General features: G+C 45.6%; 1 protein-coding gene across 1 annotated transcript in view; it reads left to right on the top strand.

Moving 5' to 3' along the window:
• LOC139580294 (mucin-2-like) overlaps positions 1–13,341 on the top strand; it is a 68,472-nt gene that overhangs the window by 30,924 nt on the left and 24,207 nt on the right. The window contains exons 3-7 of the mRNA XM_071408836.1: positions 476–555; positions 6,445–6,577; positions 6,785–7,114; positions 8,111–8,207; positions 12,352–13,179. Of these exons, the coding sequence (XP_071264937.1) occupies positions 476–555; positions 6,445–6,577; positions 6,785–7,114; positions 8,111–8,207; positions 12,352–13,179 (1,468 nt within the window). The remainder of the gene's footprint in view (positions 1–475; positions 556–6,444; positions 6,578–6,784; positions 7,115–8,110; positions 8,208–12,351; positions 13,180–13,341) is intronic.

The raw sequence follows: 13,341 nt of genomic DNA, 5'->3' as shown, positions 1-13,341 counted from the left end.
TTTGCCTTGACACTGCACAGCTGATTTCAAATGATCAAAGCTTGATGATTAGTTGATTATGTGAATCCGCTGTGTAGTGCTAGGGCAATAACCAAAACATGCACCCCTTTGGGTCCTGAGAACCGAGTTAGGGAAACCCTGCTCTAATCTTTAGCTATTCATGTAAGTAACCAAACAATCAGTTGTGAATGTAGTGCATAATATAGGCTACACTTTTCATATAACTTTAGAAATCACATTCACTGGAAAATACTTTTTTATTTTTTTACCAATGTCTACTCATGTTTTGTCTTTCTACAATAAGTGGTTGACTCTGACATCTGTGATCCTTAAGTCTAGGGGACTGTGTCACTGTAGACAAGATTTCTAGAGGTTTTATTTTGTTGGCTCCTTCTTCACCACCATCTTAGATGTATTTTGTCATACTATACCGTCTCTTGTCCTTTCTAAAATGTCTCTTCTCGTGGATCCACAGGCAGTGAGCCTGAAGGCGTTACAGACTGGTCATTTGACGAGAACTGCCTGTTCTGCTGCTTAAAACGAGACAAAGTCAAGGTAACAACTTTTCTTTTCATGTCTTTCTCTTGCTCTATTGTCTTCTGCTGTTCCACCCCTAGATGAGTATACCTGCTGTATTATCACACTACAAAAGCAGCAGCAACATTGTCCTTTAGAAGCACCTTGTTTTTGATTGAATGATTGGAAATTGAATAGTTCAACAGTCTCTCTCATAACTGTTGTGCATGTACCTATCTGCTGTGAAGTGGTAATATTTTCAAAGACCGTAGGCTACAAAGAAAGCACATTCAGAACTGAATATGGAACAACTAGGGCTAGGCTGTATGAATAGTTGTTATTCTGAAAGAGACCTAGAGGAAGTAGCTATAGCCTCCATTTATTCTGAAAGAGAAAGCTTCAGAGCTTGAGGAACTAGACTTATGAATTGTTAGTATTCTGAAACATGGAACTGACTGAGGCCAGATTTGAATTTGAAGGCCATACAGACTGTATAGAATCTAATGGAGGCGGATTGGAGGGGAGTTTGCTCAAACTTCACCCATCAACTGGACCTTAGCCTATAGAGAAGCAGAGCGGTGCCCATGAAAGCACATCTGCACTTGAAGAGAAATAAAAAGAACACACTGCTCATCCTCCCATTCCACCTGTCTACTGTACTGATCTAGGACAGTGGTTCCCAAACTGTTTTGGGAAGTCAGTCCAGCTTTCAGCTAACTCTTGAAAGTTGTAATAGTAGAATGCACAAGGTGCCATTTTTTGTAATTGGGTAGTGCATTATCAGTTTTCCTCAGTAATTGCAAAACTTAGAGCTATTTATAACTTGTCAGAAGTGTCGGGGTCAACTAGTCCATGTCACCTATCATTTTTTAGGTAGGTTTATTTTAGCCTATACATTTAGTTTTAATGTTTCAATCACTCAAATATCACACGCATACACATTAGATGTGGCGTAATCCATAGAATTCCATGAAAATTTGCTTTAAAATGATTAAAAAAAAATCTTCATCTCATGACAAAATGTGTAGAATTGCAGGAAAATGGCAGCAAGAGGTGTGTGAAGCATTTGTCATGAACAGTGCTTCTGCCCATAGAAATAGATGTGACCCGCGGGATGTTCCCCAATGCTGGATCGGGGCCTAAGTGAGGAGGTTTGGGACCCGCTGATCTAGGAAAACAACAAACATTGCCCCTAACAGATACAGGCCAGGGTCAAATATTGTTATCTCCCTAATGGATAAAGCCCCCATGCAGTCTTTTGTAATCACCACTGTCTAATAAATATATTTTCATTAAACAGTGATTTATAATTTATTTCTCTGAGCCTCCTTTGGCCCTTGTAATGCTCAGTCTAATCGTGTGGGCGTTAGGAAACAAATGTGAAGATATTTACATGCACAGCCCTGATAGGGGATGGGCTCGAGACCATCCTTACCTAGAGGAACAGTCTGGACTATTATAATCAGATAACATTGTGGTGTCATGATGTCAAAAAGCTCTTACACACGAAGGGCATATCATCATTTTCACAATTTCAGAGTTTTATTTGTACAAAAAAACGAGGAAATCATGTGTTTAACGGCACTGCGCATTTACCCCCAATTAGAGTTGCACATTTTGGGGAATATTCAGAGGTGGAAACTTTCTGTGGGAATTAACGGGAATATATGGGTATTAACAGAAATGTATGCAAATTAATATTAATATCATTTAAATGTAATGTTTTTTGCATTGGATATATTTACCATTTCATGAGGAGACAAACATAACTTTTACCTTATCATAAGTAGACCTAATTGCAAATTGATTAAATCCTTCCAATCGAAAAAAAAATAATACAAAAAACAATTTAGTTAAGAATTGAACTTTAATTAAATGACTTGACTCTTCACATGGGATGATTTCACTCAACAACAAAAGGGAATATTCAATGATCCATCGCATCTCCCAAAAACATTCTCAACATACATCTGTAAAATTATAGTTTCTAGACTAAGGCTTTGGTTGTCTTCCTCTCAGGCTTCCATGTCTTCTCCCTGGACCTTCTCAATGTCCACCTCTTTGAACGTCAGACTCTGAGGTCTCATCTTCACTGTCACTTCCCAACCTTGTTGAGGATGGCTTGTTGTCAGGCTCAAAAAGCCTCAAATTTGCCTGGATGGCCACACATTTTTCAACCCTTGTACTGGTCAGCCTGTTGCGTGCTTTGGTGTGTTCCCAAACAAGGACCAGTTGCGCTCTGAGGTGGCTGATGTTGGTGGGATTTGGAGGATGATGGAGGCAACAGGGGAAAGAGCCTCAGATCCACAAAGTCCCTTCCACCAGGTGGCTGATGAGATATGTTGGCACGACTGCCATATTGCATCTCCATCCCAAAGCCCTTGCTTGGAAGTGTACTTCGCCAGACTGCCAAGAACCTTGCCCTCATCCAGGCCAAGGCGCGAGACACGATAGTGATGACACCATAGGCCTTGTTGATCTCTGCACCAAACAGGATGTTCTTGCCAGCGTACTTGGGGTCCCACATGTACGTTGCAGTGTGTTTGGGCTTCAGGCACAAGTCTTCGCTTTTTGATGCATTTCAGAACTGCAGTTTCCTCTGCTTGGCGCAACAGTGAAGTGGGCAGGGCAGTATGGATTTATTCTCTTACATCTGCAAGCTGAGTCTGAACATCAGACAGGATTGCATTGTCTCCCTCAATCTGTACAATGGCTACTGCTATAGGTTTCAGGAGTTTCAGGCTGCTTACCACTCTCTCCCAAAATACATCATCCAGGAGGATCCTCTTGATGGGGCTGTCCATATCGGCAGACTGTGATATGGCCATTTCTTGGAGAGACGCCTTCCCCTCCAGGAGACTGTCAACGATGATGACAAAACCACCCCAAGGGTTGTTGCTGGGCAGCTTCAATGTGGTGCTCTTATTCTTCTCACTTTGCTTGGTGAGGTAGATTGCTGCTATAACTTGATGACCCTTCACATACCTAACCATTTCCTTGGCTCTCTTGTAGTGTATCCATTGTTTTCAGTGCCATGATGTTCTTGAGGAGCAGATTCAATGCATGAGCAGCACAGCCAATGGGTGTGATGTGAGGGTAGGACTCTCACTTTAGACCAAGCAGCCTTCATGTTCGCAGCATTGTCTGTCACCAGTGCAAATACCTTCTGTGGTCCAAGGTCATTGACTGCCTTCAGCTCATCTGCAATGTAGAGACCGGTGTGTCTGTGTTCTTGTAGAATACTGGTTGAGGGGTGGAGATGATATAGTTAATTATTCCTTGCCCACGACCGTTCGACCACCCATCAGATGATTGCAATATTCTGTTTTCTCTGATTTGCTTGACCTTCACTTGAACTCTGAACTCTGCATCCAGCAAATGAGTAGATAAAGCATGTCTGGTTGGAGGGGTGTATGCTGGGTGAACATTCAGAAATCTCTTCCAATACACATTGCCTGTGAGCATCAGAGGTGAACCAGTTGCATACACAGCTCGAGCAAGACATTCATCAGCATTTCTGACTATGTTCCTCCATTGAGTCAAAAAAACTTCTGATTTCAGGAGGACCATGAGCTGTTGATATTGATAAGTTGTCTGATTCAACATTTTCATTGTGAATAGAAGTAGAGTGACTTTTGTCAGAGGTTGCTTGTTGTGAGCGCTGAGGGAACTTTATGCACTTGGCCAGATGATTCTGCATCTTTGTTGCATTCTTCACACATGATTTGGCACAGTATTTGCAAATGTACACATCTATTCCTTCTGCATTAGCTGCAGTGAAATGTCTCCACACATCAGATAGTGCCCGTGGCATTTTCCTGTAAAGACTAGAAAAAAAGGAGTAAAAAAAAAACCAAATAGAATTCCATGTACAGATAAATAGTTAAGCAGTTAGATTGAACAACTCCTTTGTAAGAAGTGTTTTTGAAATGAAACATGTATGGAAACAGGTGAATTAACACTCCTCAGTTAGCAGGCTCAAGCAAGTTAAAACCCACATGCTAGCAAAAACTAAGTTAGAAATGATTTAAACACAATTTGCTGTAGTCTATTCTTTACTAGTTAACGAAAAATCATGTATGTTATAAAAAATATATTCACCCCACCCAGTATTGTAATCAAAACTTACCATAAAGCATGTAGTCCTTGGCTCAGACAGTGTAGTAGTGTGGGCTCGATAGCATCTCATTAGTGTGCAAGATCTTGAGAATCAGCTGTACATGTGATGGAAGAATGCACTGCACATGTGATGGAAGAATGCACTGCACATGTGATGGAAGAATGCACTGCACATGTGATGGAAGAATGCACTGCACATGTGATGGAAGAATGCACTGCACATGTGATGGAAGAATGCACTGCACATGTGATGGAAGAATGCACTGCACATGTGATGGAAGAATGCACTGCACATGTGATGGAAGAATGCACTGCATGCAGAGGGTTGCAATACCACAAAGGTTAACTGTTATAAGCTAACTTTAAGTTAACTTATCAATAACTTATTTAACTTATCAATATCAACAGCTCAAATATTTTTTATTATTTTTTGGAATTTAAGCAAAATTCCTGAAATTTCCTGGAAAGTTTCCCGACCCTTTGCAACCCTACCCCTATCCCCTATGGTAACCTTAATCTGATCCTAGATCTGTAGTTAGGGGAATCTTCGATTTACCACAAGCACTCTGCTAACCCATACAGCACATCCTTAGCTTGCTCTGTGACAAATCTGCCATATAATTATTCAATCTTTCCAGATATCCACTGGTATGAGCTCTGTGTAGGGGTCTTTATAATGAAGATGACAAGTGCTCTTAGAATACATTCATTAAGATGTTATATTCATTTGTCATATGCCACATGTCATTTATGCAACAAAGGTATTTATCTATTTTTATAAACTGGTTTGTTTGAGCCCTGAATGCTGATTCGCTGACAGCTGTGGTATGTCAGACCGTATACCACGGGTATGACAACATTTATTTTCTCTGCTGTAATTATGTTGGTAACCAGTTCATAATAGCAATAAGGCACCTTGGGGTTTGTGGTATATGGCTAACATGCTGACCAGACCGGACACGTTGCGTGCGCAAGCGTCGCAAAATAAATGTAGAAATCCATGTTATTCAATTATTGCACCCACACTGCTCGCGCGCGCCAACGAGCGTCTGCGACGCCAAGGGCTAAAATAGAACTCCTTTCTATTTCTGATGCAGATCGCGCTGAAAGTCCTGCCTCTCCCATCTCCTCATTGGTTTATAGAAGCAGGTACCCACGTGCCATCTCCTCATTGGTTATACCCACGTGGGTGATTTGAAAGATGGACTGTTTTGCCGGTTGTCGTGGTAATACTATGAAAGTTTAAATGCCAATCACCATATAAGTTCAAAGATGAAAAAGCCTGGAAGGAGGAGAGATGACTAGAAACGATTCGGTTGGCTGTTTTATGTGTGGATTAATTGTCGGAGTAGAGGACCTTGTGCATTTCAGGTAAAATAACAACTCAATGTTTATATCCCAGGACAAATTAGCTAGCAACAGCAAGCTAGTTAAATAAGACAAATTAGCTAGCAAGTAACTAGCTAAATTGCTATACATGTTTAATGCTTTTTGACCTGTCCCCAAATTAATATAGTTGGTTCAGAGTTTGTTTTTCTATTTTAACCTGCGTGTCATGATCGCGTTTGGTGTAGGGGGACAAAATAAATGTATGCACGATAGCGCACGCGCGGAGACGGTTTGGGTTCCGTGTAAGGGCTATATCCAGACACTCCGTTGTCGTGCATAAGAACACCATATACCACACCCCTTGTGCCTTATTGCTTAAGTACGTGTCTACCATACGCCACAGCATGTCACTTCTGCTGCTAAGACGCTATTCCATTTGTTTCTGTTATAAGCTGTGTTTCTGTTTCTCTCTTCTCCAAGGAGCACTTAGTTGGCCTGAGCGACCCGGGGTTGGAGAGTGGGGCTAAATCCCTGCTGCTCAAAGACCAGACCAAGATCAACAGACTTGAGAAACAAGCTGAGGAATTTTTGAATGCAGTCCTCTACAAAGAAGGTAGGTCTTTACTTACGAAGAACTATATTTGTTACAGCAATTTCTGTAAGATTGTGTATCGACAGGAATATCTAACAGGACACACATGGTTCTTAGTTACATTTGAGAAACTGTTGCTTTGGTTGAGATGGCTTTCGCTCACGGGCTCAGGGTCAACCGTCTCTACAGATGTCTTTGTAACGGTATTTTTCCCTGTCCCTCCCTCAGATGTGCCCAGCTTCTCGGACCCGCACATTCCAGTAGTGGCTCTGGAGATAATGCAGAGGATGATCCGCCAGTTTGCTGCAGAATATACCTCAAAGAGCAGTTCCTCTACTCCGGACAGCCGCTCCACTCCCAGGCCTGGTCCCCACCCAGACCAAAGCCTGCCTCCTCCCCCCTCGCTGCCCACGGTGCCCCCAGCTGCCAGCCCTGGTGGTACTGCGACCGCCTCCGTGCCCAGCCAGAACCCCGTCCTCTCCAAGCTGCTGATGGCCGACCAGGACTTGCCTCTCGACCTCACTGTCAAGAAGCCTCTGCCACAGCCTGTAGAACAAGGTAGCAGCATATGCACCAGTGCTGGTAGTAGACTGACCGAGCAGACACACTTGTACTGGTAATATATTTGATGTAAAGTAACCTCTTCCTCACTGTCAAGAGGTTGCCGCCACAGCCTGCAGAACAAGGTACCAGCAGATTCACTACACTACTGTACTGCACACTAGGGTTGAATGATGGGAACCTGGTTACTGAGATTTACTGGAATTTACCGCCCAAAACCACTCCCATTTCCCGGGATAAATAACTGCCAGATACTGTTAAAATTAAATAAATAATTTATATGAACAGCATGGCGTGAAATGAAACGGTTAAATTATATGCAATGCCTTAATCTGGCTTCTCTACGTCCTCTGCATGATGAACCAACCCTCAGGGTGGGGACAGACAGTCCATCTCAGTATGGAGCGCAGTTCACAATGCACGTAGACTTATCTCCATCTGGCTTTCGAGGGTCACCTTGTTTTTTGTAAAGATGTATTTTTTAATTGTAAAGATGTATTTTTTAATTGTAAAGATGTATTTTTTAATTGCAGCTGCAGAGTTTTAAAACAGACTATCACTCTAATATTGTTGTTTTAAATCAGTGCACGTGCAAACACTGTCTTTCTCTCTCTCAAACTCTATTCAAACTGCATCCAAAATAGATAACCCTGTTCTAGATTGATATGTATGTATGTATAGCCCTATATATTGATGGCCTAGCCTACCTCTTTCATATTTACATTCTTGGGCTCATTAAATGTCGTTAATGTACGGCTCGTAAAATATATGACATATTTGGCTTATCAGGCTGAGGTAGCATCAGGTTTGAATTTTCATGCTGATCAAAGCATATTTCAATGCTTTATAATGCTTTTGAAAGACCCTTCCGGTTTTGACGGGAAATACCGGGAGAAAGGGATTTATTCTTGGGATGGAACATTTTGTAAAATACTGGGAAAATATGAACCCTATTGCACACGTACTGCGCTAACCCTTGTGTCCTGTACCTAGATGGAGTCCTGGACCTGTCACTCAAAAAGGGACGGGCCAAAAGCAGCACGTCATCGCTCCGCAGCCCTCATCTTTCCCAGACGTCCACTCTTAGAGGGTAAGACCAACTTTCTGTTTCTACTTCCTGTAGGGCTTTACCGTAGCTCACTCCCCAACCTGTTCAAACAGCAGTGTATAATAACCTGTAGGAGGTCATGAAGCGAAGGTCACCAGCTCTGGTCCTGGGAGATGCATGGTGTGTGTGGTGATTTGGCTGTGTCATATTAGTGGTTTCACATGTGCATCTTCAAGAAGGACATCTTGAAGGAAATGCTTTGGTATCAGGAGACATTATATTATTATTATTATTATTATTGTATTCCTTTTAAATACACAATAAGATGTAGTTAAGATTCCAATGGATTTAAGAAATAAGCAAAATAATCCAAATAAACCCCTAACCAGTAGAGCTTCCCGTTCTACTGATTACACAGCATGGTGTTCAATGGTTTACATTGACCTTCATTTCAAGGTCAAAAATCATTTAAAATCTTTAATCCAGTGAACTCTTGTGTTTTGCGCTAGGGCAATGCCTCATATCATCACACCGCGGTATGGATGTTAGTGCATTTGAAATGAAACACAGCGTCATTCATTTTTAATTTGGATTCTGCACTCTCTTTAGAGGGAGGGAGGGAAGGGGGTGAGAGGGAAGGAAGGGAAGGGGAAGGGGAAGGGAGGGAGGGAAGGAGAGAAAGGAAGGGAGAGGAAGGGAGGGAAGGAAGGAAGGGAGGAAGGGAAGGGAAGGGGGTGAAGGAAGGGAGGGGGGTGAAGGAAGCGACGGGGGAAGAGGGGGGGTGAGTGAGTGAGTGAAGGAAGAGGGGGGGGGGTGAGTGAAGGAAGAGGGGGGGGGGTGAGTGAAGGGAGAGTGCGAGTGAGTGAGTGAAGGGAGAGTGCGGGGGAGTTCATATAGGTCCATATATCTAGTATCTACCAATCTCTCTCTCTCTCCCCTCTTCTCCTCTCTTCTCTCTCTAATGATATTTCAAAGCTGAGGTCAGATGGAGAACTGATTGAAGGTGGAGGGAATATTTAGAAGTGCAAAAAAACAGACGTCTGTCAAGTCGTAATATATTGGTTTATGCCTGCTAGTGCGATAGCAACAGTAAAGCACATGCTTATTTTATTTGCCTCTGTGTCCGTCATTATTTCCTCATCACAAATCAATTATTCACCCGTCAATTTAACGTAATCATGTTCACTCAATAAGACCTGATGATTTGCTATGTTCTGTCACACATAGTGTGTGTGCCTTGAGTGCTGACCTGGCAGACAAGTATTTCAGATGTTTTTCTTAGTAACAGTATTTCTCAGGTTGATATTGTGAGTGTTTATGTACAGTAAGTAGCCCTATAACATCCCATACTGATGGCTTACTCTTTTATTGCTGTGCTTGTTCAGTGGTAACGTCACTCGCTAAGGGCTATCGCTACACTTAGCATTAGTCATTTGGCAACACTGTCATCGTGCCCTGCTCTGTTAGTAAATGCCAGACTGCCTTGCTGCAATGACCAACATGCCCTCCCCCCTCCCTCCTGAGCTATATGGACAGGACTAATGACCAACATGCCCCCCTCCCTCCCTCCTGAGCTATATGGACAGGACTAATGACCAACTTGCCCTCCACCCTCCTGAGCTATATGGACAGGACTAATGACCATCATGCCCCTCCTCCCCCCTCCTGAGCTATATGGACAGGACTAATGACCAACATGCCCTCACTCTCCCTCCTGAGCTATATGGACAGGACTAATGACCATCATGCCCCTCCCCCCTCCTGAGCTATATGGACAGGACTAATGACCAACATGCCCTCCCCCCTCCCTCCTGAGCTATATGGACAGGACTAATGACCAACATGCCCTCACTCTCCCTCCTGAGCTATATGGACAGGACTAATGACCAACATGCCCTCCCCTCTCCCTCCTGAGCTATATGGACAGGACTAATGACCAACATGCCCTCCCCCCTCCCTCCTGAGCTATATGGACAGGACTAATGACCAACATGCCCTCCCCCCTCCCTCCTGAGCTATATGGACAGGACTAATGACCAACATGCCCTCCCCTCTCCCTCCTGAGCTATATGGACAGGACTAATGACCAACATGCCCCCCCCCCCTCCCTCCTGAGCTATATGGACAGGACTAATGACCAACATGCCCCCCTCCCTCCTGAGCTATATGGACAGGACTAATGACCAACATGCCCCCCTCCCTCCTGAGCTATATGGACAGGACTAATGACCAACATGCCCCCCTCCCTCCTGAGCTATATGGACAGGACTAATGACCAACATGCCCTCCCCCCTCCCTCCTGAGCTATATGGACAGGACTAATGACCAACATGCCCTCCTCCCCCCTCCTGAGCTATATGGACAGGACTAATGACCAACATGCCCTCCCTCCTGAGCTGTATGGACAGGACTAATGACCAACATGCCCTCCCCCCTCCCTCCTGAGCTATATGGACAGGACTAATGACCAACATGCCCCCCTCCCTCCTTCCTGAGCTATATGGACAGGACTAATGACCAACATGCCCTCCCTCCTCCCTCCTGAGCTATATGGACAGGACTAATGATCAACATGCCCCCCCCCCCCCCTCCTGAGCTATATGGACAGGACTAATGACCAACATGCCCTCCCCCCTCCCTCCTGAGCTATATGGACAGGACTAATGACCAACATGCCCCCCTCCCTCCCTCCTGAGCTATATGGACAGGACTAATGACCAACTTGCCCTCCCCCCTCCCTCCTGAGCTATATAGACAGGACTAATGACCAACTTGCCCTCCCCCCTCCCTCCTGAGCTATATGGACAGGACTAATGACCAACATGCCCTCCCCCTCCCTCCTGAGCTATATGGACAGGACTAATGACCAACATGCCCTCCCCCCTCCCTCCTGAGCTATATGGACAGGACTAATGACCAACATGCCCTCCCCCCTCCCTCCTGAGCTATATGGACAGGACTAATGACCAACATGCCCTCCCCCCTCCCTCCTGAGCTATATGGACAGGACTAATGACTCCTCCCCCTCCCTCCTGAGCTGTATGGACAGGACTAATGACCAACATGCCCTCCCTCCTGAGCTGTATGGACAGGACTAATGACCAACATGCCCTCCCTCCCCCCTCCCTCCTGAGCTATATGGACAGGACTAATGACCAACATGCCCCCCCCTCCCTCCTGAGCTATATGGACAGGACTAATGACCAACATGCCCCCCCCCTCCCTCCTGAGCTATATGGACAGGACTAATGACCAACATGCCCCCCCCTCCCTCCTGAGCTATATGGACAGGACTAATGACCAACATGCCCTCCCTCCTCCCTCCTGAGCTATATGGACAGGACTAATGACCAACATGCCCCCCCCCTCCCTCCTGAGCTATATGGACAGGACTAATGACCAACATGCCCCCCCCTCCCTCCTGAGCTATATGGACAGGACTAATGACCAACATGCCCTCCCTCCTCCCTCCTGAGCTATATGGACAGGACTAATGACCAACATGCCCCCCCCTCCCTCCTGAGCTATATGGACAGGACTAATGACCAACATGCCCTCCCTCCTCCCTCCTGAGCTATATGGACAGGACTAATGACCAACATGCCCTCACCCTCCTGCCCTATCTGAACAGAGCTAACTTTTTTTTAGATTTCATCTTTTTCTTTTGATTTTTTTTCCCCTTCATATCCTTTTTAAAATTGTTTTCTTATTGTTATGTTGACTGACGCATAATTTGTAATAAAATGCGAAGCCAAAATAAACATATTCCCAAACCGTGAGCCTTTTTTGTTCTTAAAAGTAGCACACACTCACAGACGTATATATTTTATAATAGGTTACCTAAGCAAGATCAACCAATAAAGGAGTGGCCTCATCTTCCCTTCCCCAACCCATCCTCCCCTAGAGAGAGAAACAATAAAGCACTGTGCAAGCTCTGCTTACACCCAATTTCCTTCCATCCAATCAGGCGTTCCCTGAGTGCTGATGGACAGGCCGGGCTGCCTATGTGGAGCCTGCAGGATGGGAGGAGGGAGAATTTCAGCCACTCTGTCCCTGTAAAGCCCCCCTCACCTCTCTGTCACGCCCTGCACATCAAACAGGAAGTGCACCTATATTCCAGAACAGAGTTTTGTCCCAACCAGAACCAGATGTCCAGACCCTTCGACCACCTCTCTCTCCTTTCCAGGTACGGCTCTCCGTCCTGGGCCTCCAAGATCCACTTCGGAGCCCTCCTGAAGCTCCGGGCCAACAGCAGAGCTGGGGACCACCTCAAAGACCTACCCAGCTTGCTGGAGGCCGCAGGGCTCTTCACCAAGTCGCCCTCCTGTGGGAAGGCAATCATCCAGGAGGCCCCCAGAGACCAGGGCCCCTCTCTTTCTCACTCCCCGACCGTTGACCTCAAAATCCCCCAGGTGAGAGGCCTTGGAGGCCTGGGGGTGGACTTCTGCTTGGGCTCCCTGAGCTCTGATCCCTACAGCCTCCCCAGCCACCACTGTGAGAACAGCTTGGGGAAGAGGGAGAGGTCCATCCTGCCCAAACACAGCCGCCGGGGAAGCAGTGGAGGAGAGAGGGACTACTGGGCTTCATCCGATGCAGACCGCCCTGCCTCTGGGGGGCAGTATCCTACCTCTGACCCCGAGGCAGACCTCAGCAACAAGCAGCTGAGGAAAAAGAGGGGACGATACCGTCAGTACAACACAGAGCTGCTAGAGGAGGCTATCGGAGTGGTGATGGGGGGGAAGATGAGCGTGTCCAAGGCTCAGACCGTCTACGGGATCCCTCACAGCACTCTGGAGTATAAAGTCAAGGAGCGCCTTGGCACCCTGAAACATCCACCCAAGAAGAAGCTGAAGCTGATGAGCCGCATGGAGGAACCGGAGGATACGGAGGAACCGGAGGATACGGAGGCCCCAGAGAGCCAAGAAGCTCTGGATGCGACCATGGACCTCCAGTCTGTGTCAGCATCCGGAGAGAATGGCAGGCAGCTGCTCAGTACAGGCCTCTCCTCAGACGAGTAAAGTCACGACTGAAAGAGATTCAGTACTTGATGATATGTGATGTTTTATCCCAGACCAGGTAATCGTTTGCATTTGCCAGGCAGTGGCAATGACAGAGGAGTCTTTCAGGGGAGGCTGCTGAGGGGAGGATGGCTCATAATAATGTTTGGAACAGAGCA

This window comes from Salvelinus alpinus, chromosome 7 (assembly GCF_045679555.1).
Source record: "Salvelinus alpinus chromosome 7, SLU_Salpinus.1, whole genome shotgun sequence".
NCBI classification, from domain to species: domain Eukaryota; kingdom Metazoa; phylum Chordata; class Actinopteri; order Salmoniformes; family Salmonidae; genus Salvelinus; species Salvelinus alpinus.
The sequence above is the reverse complement of the archived record's forward strand: the minus strand, read 5'-3'. Positions and strand labels throughout refer to the sequence as shown.